At 41.6% G+C, this 12,200-nt stretch overlaps 1 protein-coding gene across 2 annotated transcripts in view; it reads right to left on the reverse strand.

The window, feature by feature from the left end:
- Positions 1-12,200, reverse strand: part of SLC22A23 (solute carrier family 22 member 23) — a 122,718-nt gene that overhangs the window by 28,005 nt on the left and 82,513 nt on the right. For both annotated transcript variants that reach the window (XM_013939490.2, XM_067290794.1), the window contains exons 4-5: positions 9,672-9,840; positions 2,649-2,776 (exon numbers count right to left, since the gene is read on the reverse strand). In XM_013939490.2, the coding sequence (XP_013794944.2) occupies positions 2,649-2,776; positions 9,672-9,840 (297 nt within the window). The remainder of the gene's footprint in view (positions 1-2,648; positions 2,777-9,671; positions 9,841-12,200) is intronic.

Raw genomic sequence — 12,200 nt, forward strand, 5'->3', positions numbered from 1 at the left:
AGTACAAGAGGGTTTCCAGCTGGAAGGGGCTGTATGGAAGCAGTTTATCATTTAACTGTATTGAGTAACTCAATCATACAAAGCTATTATGACAATGCAGTGAGTCAATAAATGGCAACACAATGGACCCTAACTAAAGCAAAACAATTTGCAGCCTTTGCAGATGGAAAACAGAGAACAAAACAATCACAAACAAAAAAACCCTCCACATAGGAAAACTCAACAAAGGAATAAAGCAGAAATAGGAGATACCTGCATCAAGCTAAATCAAGCATCCTTTCTCACAGATGAGTATAAGCTTTTTACCCATTCCCTACTACAATTATGCCTATGTGACTATAACACACAAGCATGCTTTCTTCTGCTTATAGACCCACTGAAAGATATAGAGCCTGCTGCTTGATCAAATTCTTCATTCAGATTTTCTACCTTTCCACAACCCTTATTCAAACTGTCAACCCTGCCATGCACCTAAAATGAGAGAGAAGGTCCTTCCAAAATCTTTAGTTAAGCTGATTTCATCCTTTTGATGCTGCTCCTCCCTCACTTCCCCTACAAAAATGCAGCATCACACTAGAGCTGGGTCAGAAAAGCCTTAACATGTGGGACTGCTGAGTTTAAAAAAGAGAAAGAGGAGGAAATGCCTACCCCCTCCCCCCCCCAAACCCCCCCCCCAAAACACAACAAAACCAAAAACACTGTCATCAGCAAGGAGGCAGAAATAAGCATGTTCTGTATTACTCAGGAAATTTTGCAAAGGGTAATGTACTGACAACTGGTATGCGCTAATGTATTGCTGCAGGCAGAGAATCTGTTGCATCAAGATGTGCAAATAATATTCTGTTTTCCACATGAAAGAAAGTCCCTCTTTAGCAGGAGTTTGCCCCTACCATGAAACTGCTGGAAAATGTAATTGGTCACAAATAACAGTCATAAAGCCATTTTGATACTTAACATTCCTCCATGGACAATATCAGCATAAATGGCTTTAAAAAATCCCTCTAGAACACAATTGTACCTTTGTCTTTTTTCCCTTAAAGGAAATTCAGGTAATTTAATTTTTTTTCCTAAAAATACATTTTTTGCATTTTGTCTGCAAATTCCAGAAGCCGACTAGCTGAGAAAGGCCAAATTTAGAGTTGGCTGGGACTCTCCAGGGTCAACTGCAAGGCATTTCATTGCCTCAGAGGCAAGTTTTCTCCAAGATTCCTCCTCATTTACACTACAGGGGAGATCTACAAAAAGGAGGAGATGGGGCTCGCCAGGTTAATGGCAGTTCAGTTGCCTGCTAGTTTTTCAGAACCTTTCCAGAAGATCATTTACACTGTACAGCCATGTCACGGGTGAGGCAAGTCCAGGCACTGTGACCCCAGACAGGCAATCCACATGCAAACGAGAATTAAAACAATAGTGCCAACTGCAGCACCAGTGACAAAAATCACAGCTGTGACCTTGGTATGAATACTTAGATGAAGCACAAACCCAAAGATATTTTTCCCCCTTCACTTTTAAGCACATTACTGAGAAAGACTGCTTCATTTGTTAGGCATCAGTCAGTTAATTTTTGTTATGGAACAGTGAATATTTTCCATTCTGGGTGAAATCTATTCCAGTGCAGACAGACACCTTTAGCACTGACATGTCTTAAGCTATATTACCGCAGAGATCTTAGCCAGTAAATACCAGCTAAGCATGGAAAGCCTCACTCATAACAGCAGGTGGGGAGCAGAGATTTCTGAGTGAGCTCTCCCTGCAGCCACTGGGGTCAGGTATGAAAACACACAGAAAAATAAACATTTAAACTGTTTTCTGACTAGTAGGTAGTCTGATACAGAATACAAATGACACTGTTTAATAGGTATTCATGGGCACTGTGAGAAGGAAAAGGGGAGCCTGAACTGAATTTAGCAGGGGCAGCAGTGAGATGAAGGAGCTTCAGAAAATCTTCTCCTTTGTTATAATTACAGAGCAGGAGGAGCCATGCACACAGGCTCTTTGGCAAGGCACTCTGGGGAACAGCAGCACAACTATTTTGGTGACAAACCCAGGGACAACAATAGCCTGCTCTTTTTAAAAGCATCAGTAAACCAAAGAACAATGATTTAGTTTCTCAACGGTCTACCCTATCACTACTGTTTGCAGGACCCGCCACCCCCCAAAACTATGTAATTCAAACACTACAGGAAAGAAAAGCAAAATGACTCTTAGCGAAAGGTCTGTAATCCATTTTAGACCTGCCATGGGACTGGTGCTTTTGTCACTTCTCCAAACCAACAAAAATAAATGTTTTGTGATGGCCACGGTCTCAATTAGGAGCATTCTTAATACATAAGTTCGAGGCACACATAGCTGATGGTGCACTCTGTAGCCATGGTAAAATTCTTCAAGGGATGTCTCTAAAAACATACAGCACTGGAAAGTGAGACTATAACTGCTAGGACTGTTCAATAGGCCAAGTGGTTGTAAAGACAGTGCTGGGATTTGGAACCGTTTTTCAACAAAAGCAAAATGAATGAATAGGATGACTTTACAGACAGTGAGTATTTAATTCTGGGCAGTAATGCCATGTGGAAACTTTAAGAGAAGAACAAGCAATTTCATCTGCTTGGCCTTCCTTGGTCTGATTTGTGGCTGTCTGTTCTACTCACCAGGCACCACTCCTTTGATATCGCTTTCTGTGTTCATCCTGTTCTTGTGAGTCAATTGAAGGATAAGTTCCTTGGATGCCTCGAACTGTTGTGTAGCCATTAGCCACCGTAGGGACTCTGGGAAAATACTTTAAAGAAAACACATTAGGGTCACTTCTGAGTTTCTCTTGGAGAAAGAACCAATCATGTCTAGCGGTTTGTTTAACCATTTACATGCTATGTTCTTGTTTTCAGAAAGCAGAAGTACCACTTACAAAACAAATAAACAGAAAAAAGATTTACAATATGCAAATCAATCATGTTTTCTTTTATGCTGATTCACAAATGACACAGGTATTATCCTATCACCTAGAAATAGGGCATATTAGAATTTTCTAACATATTAGAAGAGTTGCCTATTAGTACAATTTTGATAGAACTGGGAGAAGGAGGAAGCACTGTGTGCAATAGATATTTGCTGCCAAGCACAGAATAAATGAGTTGTGCAATTAAGATGTGGTAATTCAGACCAAAGAAGGAAGAAAAATCTCCAGCTGACAGAAGTGATTTGAATTCTCTTGTGAAGATGTGGAGGGGATGGAGAAGAGTTATTTTTAGGATTATAATGCAAAAAAATTTTTAATTATTTTTAAACACGTAAAAAATCTTCTCCCTCATATGCAGATTTCAAGGCATTTTTTTATTCAGATCTGTATTGTGTATGCTCCAAATCACATTTAGCTGTTGCTATAAAAGTTTCCACTAGTAAAGACAATATTATCTGAGTCACCTTAAAAATATATACATACACACACAGTTACAGAAAAGTAATATTTTTATTACTTACAAGCAGAAAAGTTTATTCTTCATCCAGCTATTTCCTTCAAGTGCTGATATTCACCTGAATCTCTAGCTTAACTGCTCAGCCTTCCCTGTTTTTTCAGATGAGTTTATTTTTTACACACAACCAAAAGGAGCATATAGATATTAAAAAAAAAAAAAAAAAAAAAACAACCAAACCCACTTTCACAGATATGGATACTTCCAGACATGGCTGCAAACACATTTTTCTTTCTTATTTGGGCCTCATTTCCACGAATCTTCTGAAAAACTTTTCTAACAACCAATTTAGCAACTCTTTTAAACTTCAAATACCCAATGAATCTCAGATTTCCACCACAAAGCAGTTATCTTTGCCATGGATGCAGTCTCATTTCTTATACTTTTAAGCAGTGGAGCAAGCAATTACACCATTACACTGCCACCTTTTAAGGTTAATGCAGCTTGGACAACACCCTTATTGAAAACTTCATCCTAGATAAAGAAAAAGTACAGTATTCTTCTTAAGGAGAAAAAAAGATGTCTGTCAGCCTGTAATCCAATTGATCCAAGACAATAAAAATATATAACAGCAATGATGACAGCCATTCAGCTTGACAGCTTATTTACTACACTGGTACTGCACAGATGCTTTGGCATATTCTCTTGCAGAATGGCCTGTATTGCAAATGTATATTCTGAAAAATTAATAATTCTCTGAATGCAAAGCTCTCAGTGCTTGGCTCCAGAGAGAGGACAGCCTCAGTCACTAGTCTAAAGCCGCAGTTTTTGAACAGTCAGCTTAGCAACTGGGAAAGGAAAGCCAAACACCTCTTCCCCCTTCTTGCCCCCCCATCCTCCTTGCCCCCCAAAAAATCACACACAAAAGATCTGATAACAAGAAATGTGCTAATTATACAGTAGCCAATATAAAGTTATTGTATAACAACAACAATGGCTCTTAAATTGGCTTGCAGGGTAGACACTTTCCCTTCAAGCTATTGTCATTCCATGGTACAGGTCAGTAATGGACACGCAGTGCAATGCCCCATCAACCTCTACTGTTATTTCTAGTATTAGCTGTGCTGCTTTAGATACTTTTCAGAAAAGACCACACCAGCCATGGAGCTTCTGATCTGGCAGGGAGTGAAGTGGTGAAACCTGCAGTTGATAACAGGGGGATGAATGAGGGAATGCGTTTTCTTTTACAATGCAGCTGCTAAAGCCAGTGATGAAAAGGTGGCTTTCAGCTTATACTTGGAAGACCTTTAACCCTGCAATTACATAAATGCCTCATTTCATGCACAGAGGTAGTTTTAGCAACTTCAGGAAAAGGAAGGGAAAGGTCTGGATTCACTTTGCTACCTGCTTTCCCTCTAGGGAAGCAATCCCTCCTCTCCATCTTCCCAGCAAAAGGGGAGAGCAGCACCATGTTCCAGGCTGTGTGCAAGGAAATCACAGGTCAGAGAGACCAGGAGGGGGTCCTAGAAACTGGAAGGGGGTGCAGGGAGGAGAAGAAGTGGACTAGGAGAGAGGCAGGCAGAAAAGCAAATAGAGCAGCAAATGAGGAACACTGAACACAGGAAGGAAGAAAATTGAAGTCTGAAATGAACTGGTTAGCAAGGTGCTCTTTTACCTACAAAATGACAAGAACTATATGTAAAAATCAAGGGGCCACAGGAGAAGGCTAGTGGGTCACACGTCCATCTTTGAAGAATTGGGCTGGAGGTCATTATTAATGCTAAATTAAATGGGGGCGATGCTTCTGTCTTTCAGAGAAAGGGCTGATATTGGTCCACCCTGCAAACCAAAATACAGTGGATGCAAGGACAGAAGACATCATTTACCTCTTACCCCTTCTGCTCCCACTTGCCTGTGCACAACCGCTTCTATTGGGCAGAAGGTGTTAGCTGCTGAGAAAGAGGTCCTTCAAACCCACCAGGGACTCTGAAAATAATACTAGCCTGGGGAGAGCCCAGGTTATGAGCTTGCTGGCATCTAAGCTTACTAGCCATAAAGCATGTTCAAAGCTGGCACCAAAAAAACCCCAGCCTTAAAACACCACCTATGTAGACAGTCTTCAAATACACTGTAAAATCAGAGGTGGCATAAAGGGGATTTTCTCAGACCTCTGGCTCCTGTCCAAGAAGGGAGCACAGGTTAGGCTCCACACAGCCTTGCTGAAAACAGTGTTGCTCTCAACCAGGTTTGTATTTTAGGATAAGGACCTTCCACTTTCCACTTTTTCTTCTTTAAAAAAAAAAAAAAAACTTTCACTGCCTGTTATGTGAGTCTTCTCACCTCAGCAGGAATGCTCTGAAGACTGAGCTGGTTACATATCCCAAATGACAAGACCTATGGGGAACACCTGCTTGTAGGAGGAGGAGGAGAACGGCAAGAACAGCCAGTCTCAAACGCCATCATGGGGCCAGTTGCTGGGACAAAAGCTGTCTCTGCCTCCCAGCTCCTATAAGTTTCTCAGATTGGAAGTATGGAAATTCCAGGTCTTTTGCCTGTTTCACTACTCAGTGTGAGGAGCAGGAAGTTCATTTAAGGATCATTTAATTCCTGTATTGTTTCACCCCCAAGATATCAGGCACAGCAAGTGCAAACCCTGAGTACCCTCCTCCATGCAACGGCATGAGCTCACCTGCGGAGTACGCAGCCTGCTGCAAATGGTCTTTTGTACACCCGTACTTTTGCCAAACTAAGCATCATAACAAAATCAAAAGCCAAAAAAGCCAACACTCTGGCTGCAACACTTTTGTGCAGAAATTTGGTCACAACAGCATCCCTCATCACCTGGCATTACATACTAATTTGCCATGGGACAGAGAAAAGGTTAAATGCCGCTCTGCTACAAGACCACTACTCTTTCCCCCTCTCTTCTTCTTTCTCAGTCAGGAAAGAAGCGTGTACCAACCAGCTTTCTCCCTCTGTCTCTCCCTGCTCCCCACTAATTCATTTTGGTGTCTTTCCTTCTGGAGCTCTCTTTGCAAGGAGCTGAGAAAGCCTTCTGCTGAGGGACACTGGTAGAGTTGCTCAGTCTCCCAGATTATCAAGCTGAGCTGACTGCGGACAGCTGGTTGATAGCCTTCCACTTCCTTCATCAGCAAGGAAAAAAGGAACCTTCCACAGATGAAGGAAAGGACAGAGGGTGGAGGGAAATGTTCATCTCCTGTTACACAGCTGCTGCTCATGAGAGAGGAGGGGGGAGGAGTGGGAAGGATACTGAAAAAAAACATCCTAAATCCAAAAAATCCTAACAGTAGAGAAAAATCCTAGATAGTCAGTAAAAAGGCCAGGCAGGTGCCATGCATAGCTGGAAGGAGAACTGTGATCCAGTTTGGATGCAAAGCAAACCCATGCCCATAGAAAAGGCATAGTGTGTAAATTAGAGTTCTACCCCAGAGAAATGATTCCAGTCACTACAACCCAAGATCTGTGTCTTGGCAAGGATAAACCCTATCATACAGCACCAGAAAGGAACAAGCCAGCTTTTTCCACCTCTTTTATTTAGAGCAAAGCAGGAATTTGTTTTAGATCATTAGTATCTTTGCTGACCTTCATGGCAAAGTCCTATCAGGAGCTTGCTGCATACAAGAGAGAGGAAATAATACCCCTGTATAATTGGAGAACTGGAGTTCCCCTTCCCTCACTGATCTAAAAACATACACTTGAAAGGAGCCCATCTTCTATTAATGTATTTTAATCTGCATGCCACCAGCCCCTGTGCTCCCATCGGGCTTAAGCAGGTGCCTCTCTCCTATTCCAGAATTACTTGAGAACTGAGAAGGGGCATCAGCTCAGTTTCCAAATGTCACAGCCCACCAGACCTTCTTCCTAGAGAGATCTGCTTCCCCCTTTCCCTCCATCGGTGCCCAACTCCCAGCTCTGCTCAGGCATCCTGATGCTAGGGACCAGTATAACCTCTTATTGCATATGCCTGGCAGCAGAGCAAATATATAGACGGGAGAGGGCTAGCCCCCAGCATGGAGAGGCAAATGGCTCTTTTGCATTAGGAGACAGAAGTGAACTGAGAAAGGAGGAAGGTGGAGGGAGCATAGGGGGCTGTCACAGTGTCTATTATTGATCTAATTGCTTTGGGTACACTGTGGGTAGTTAGCAAGCAATGCTGAAGTGTAGTTTTCCAGTTCTTTTGTTACAAATTTTTTCCTTCATCTGTAACATACGCTGAGGGTCCACACTCTATTCTCCAACACAATGCTGGGGGAAGAGGGGATGAAAGGAGAGAAGCAATAAAACAGTAATGCTTTCCAGAGAATATGCAACAGATGGAAGAGAAAAGTGGAAAAGTGCATACTGTACCAGCAGTATAATTAAACAGCCAACCTAATCACAGTCCATTTCTGCAAACGTGAAAAAAAACAGGCTATGCAAATCCTGATATTTTGGCTATTACTACTAGTTATCAAGCTGTCATATCAACATTATATAAGTGGGATATATTTGTGTTCTCTATCCTGTCCAGCCAAAATGCCACAAAGGTCATGCAGATTAGGAATACATGTCAGCATTTCCTATCCCTTTCAGTGCTGCCCAGTGAAGAGGTCCCTGAAGACCTTTCAACAAGAACTTATCAGATCTGGACTCGGCACGTGGAAAACATGCTACCTCCATAAAAGTGCCGAGGAGTTACTTTTGCCCATTTAGTCTATCATGTTTGTTAGACATTTTCACCCCATTTTACTGTCCTTTCAGAAACAAATACCTGTACATATTCTGTCCCATTTTGGGTCTTATCCAGTGGTGGCTATACTGTTTTTCAGGCGGCAAGCATCCCAAGAGGGAGTTTTGGAGCTGACCTTCGTGGGCGTTTGCATGTGTATAACAGATGAAAGGTTTACAAGAACAGTACCATACACAAGCAAGAAGACTCCAGGTTATCCATCATCAAGATAACACTAACAAGATGAGACTATTTAGATGTTGTATGGTGGAAAAAAAAAAAAAAAAGCCATTTTCTTGTAAAAGACCTTGTTTGTACCTCTCTCCTGTGTGCTGCTTTTTGCACTCAGCCCAAGCTGTCACATGTCTGCCTCTGTGAGCTCAGGGCTAGATAGAGAAATCCCCACTGAGGGCTACTGCAATAAGCAGTAGAAGGAAAAAAATATATAAGACTTTTAGACATTGTTACATATTGTGACAAATTATTACATGTTGTAACCTGTTACAGGTTACAACTAGCAATTGGGTCTGGCAAGGTGCAACTTGGTTCCACATGGTGCGATGGCTGTTTTTGCCATTTTTCAGTGTGTAACAACTAAATATTTTAATCTTGTTTAGCGTTACCTTGAAAATGAATTAGCTAGAGTTTTTTCACTGTTCTGGTATTGTACAATACTGTTCTCTTAGGCCTCTGTTGTGTTATGCCGCCACTGTGTGTCACTATTAAGACAGAACAACAAAGAGAGATTTTAGGGAGGTTTATAAAGTCCTGGTGGAGACAAACCTGCCCCCAGTAAGAGCCACCCTATTTCTTTCAGTATTGATGGTATCAAACCTGGAGCACAAAGCTGAACAGCAACCCCAATGCAGCTGACGGAAAGTAGTAAAAGAAACCTAGGAGCGAATTATTTGTGGGAACTATCATGTGCTATCACAGCCCGATGGAGACTGGCAATGCAGACTTTGGTCCAGCATTTACTAATTTGGGCAAAATCTACTAGGGAGTCCAGTTCGGAGCTGGGTACCTCACGTATATTAGACTTCCACATGTGCTTGTTCACAGCAGACCCTTGCTGATATGTGTTATTTTTATCCTAGCTTGGCTAACTAAGGCTGAAGAAACCAATAGTGGCAGCCCAGAACCACAATACAGATTTTAAGGGGAAAATTTAGTTATACAGCCACAATTTGACAACACGTAGGCTGAGACGCATCCCCTTGAGAATCTTTTTTCCACCTTTAAAGGGGAACAGATGGCTAAAGGAAAGGTGTCCTGTCTTAAAAGAGGGCAGTTACAAAGTACAACTTTCTGCTCACCAAAACAGAACTTTCTCCTGACTTCCCATCCTGTCTCAGTACATAACCAGTGTGTGTGCTACAGTAAATAATAAAATTATTACTTCTCATCTTAAAGTCACATCTTTGCAAAAGGTGAACAGAAGAACAAAGGGAGAGATTTATCTATCAAAAGCACCTCCCAAGTTCAGCATTAGGAGCTTGCACGTTCTGTGACTTGACATGGGGAAGAATACTTACACCCAGTAAAGCAGCATCAGCAGAAAAGGACAGATGATGACTGCCTGCAGGACCTGCCAGTCCCTGCAGAGGGCAGCCAGCCCAGGCATGAGAAACTGCCCTGCCATTTCGATGAAACTCGCCACCATCGTGATCATGAACCGGTGCCCAGGAGGACAGAGCTCGATCCCTGAAACACAGAGCACAAGCAGATGCATTAGTCCCCTATTGGCGAAGGTGCCAACAGAGTATCTCCCCTCTGGCCAGCTGCCTATTTTCATGAACTTTCACGGACTTAGTGTCCTTTGAGACCTTTGGCCACAGTTACGTATGACCACATAAATCTTGTTTCCTTGTGTATTTAGGCTTCAGATACCCTAGCAGCAATAGAGGAGCTCGCTACCAGCTGGCTGTGGTGCTGACACTGGGTTTTCCATAAACCCATTGCATCTCCTGGAGATCTGCTGTACCCTAACCGCAAACCTTCTTCCAGCCTGTGCCCAGGGAAGAGTTTTACAAAAAGGTAAAATATTTGTTTAAGGAGAATGAAGGGCAAAACATAATCCAGTGACTCCAGGTCCAGCCTTTTCACAATCCTCAGAGACACCACATGTCTTCCCAATCAAAGTGCCGAGGAGACAGAAGAGCACAGCTCTCAACAGGATATAGCCTCTCAGCTCATATGGGATGCCACCTGCCCACCAGTTTAATACGCTACGAGTCAGCCAGTTTCAAGCTGGACTTTGCTTGAGTGGGTTGATTCTGGGTTTTCTTTTTGTTTTTGTAATTGTTAATCTTGATCTTTCCAACAAGACAGCCTTCCATCTGTTTTATTCTCTCCCCCACCCCTCTTTTTGCTGTAGGGCAATTTACCACCATCATCGCTATGACTGGTTGTCTCAGCTGCCTTGTGACAAGTTAGTTCAGTAGAAAAAAGCCTCCTTAAAATCCCTGAATTCTGGCTACACATTTATTCAGTCTCCAGAAATGAAGATGAATTTATCAGAAACACTTTAAAAAAAAATCACAGAAGAAATAGCAATAAAATTGGACTGTCTAGTGCAAATATATTCTAACATAAATGACTTTTTCCCCAGTAAAAATTATAATAGACTTCTCTCTTTCACATTTCCCATTTACCTATGTTCACTTCCACAGATCAATAATTAAGTACAATAAACCTGCCACAAGTATTGTGTAGTACCTATCAGCAAGCTGATACAGAAATATAGGCTCATAAACATACATGTCGTCATGATATGTTGCTGTCAGCATTGTTGTTTTTCCTTGGGATGTTTCCGACAGTTGTTTTAAATTACAATTTAATGGTTGTTAAAATTATAATTGAAAAGCCATAAGACAATAGAAAGAGGAGGAGATGATAGCTACTCATTCATTCGCTTTCTCATCTGCAGCTTGTTCAGCATTTATCACTGTAATAGAGATTTAAACTAGCTGACCAGGAACTAGCTTGTAAATCAAACACAGGATTAAACACCACACACTGATTTCTCTCCCTGTCCCCCACCCCCTTGGCCAATGACAAAAACTATGGATGGATTTTTGCCAACACAGAAGAAAAATTTGGTGAGGCAGCCCAAATTTTCATTAGCATAACCACAGACACACCAGCTTTGGGAAAGGAAGGGGAGAAAAAAACCTCAAAAACTCTCACTTGCTATAAAAGGCTTCTACATTTTAATTAGGAAAGCAAGATTAAAGCACAGAGCTTCTTATGACATTAATATGGCTTCATTCCTACTAATGAAGCATCCCAAGCTTAGGCAATTTCTTATGCTATGCAAAGAGGTCACTTCTATTTTATTTTTCTAATCTTCAAAAATAAAGCAGTTCTGTTTGTTTTCCTAAACCTCAAAGTCATAGTTACTCACACTCCGGTATTCCTTCATTAAGTACAAGGATGAGTTTTGTTGCTATAGAAACAGGAAGTCTACATTAGATAGGTAAGAGTTTGGCATTTCAATTGCATTGCTTAGGTTAGTATCAGATAAAAAAATTACAGAGAACAACTTTTAGATGAAGTCAGAAAGATGTGTCAAAACAACAAAATTACATTTTTTGAGTCAATGGTGCACAATACATGTAACTCCATATGCAGCAGTTATTCATTACACAAAAAGGAAATAACTTCAGAGATTGTTTTGCATCCATTTTCTTTCCTGGATCATCACATGCATATGATCAAATTTTGCCCTTTCCTCCAGAAAAGTTGGATAGGAAAAAAAATCCCTGCTGTAGCTGCGTGAGCGTAACTTTGAAGTGACATCAGCAAGCGTTCCCTGTATATGAAATATCACATCACTGTTGAAATGTTCTAAGTATCAGGACAGTCTACTGACTTTCCAAAAGCTCTGGCATCAATTTTATATGATAAAAGATTCAGCACTGCGGTTTTTAGCAATCATTTAGCAGTCAAGGTTTTCAACTCTGTCAGCCACTGCGGGACCTCTGCCCCAGCAGCAGGAAAGACTTCCTGCACGCCGCTAACGCTCACACCAGCACATGATGTACGCAGGCACAACGCCTCTG

This window comes from Apteryx mantelli, chromosome 2 (assembly GCF_036417845.1).
Source record: "Apteryx mantelli isolate bAptMan1 chromosome 2, bAptMan1.hap1, whole genome shotgun sequence".
In the NCBI taxonomy this organism is placed as follows: domain Eukaryota; kingdom Metazoa; phylum Chordata; class Aves; order Apterygiformes; family Apterygidae; genus Apteryx; species Apteryx mantelli.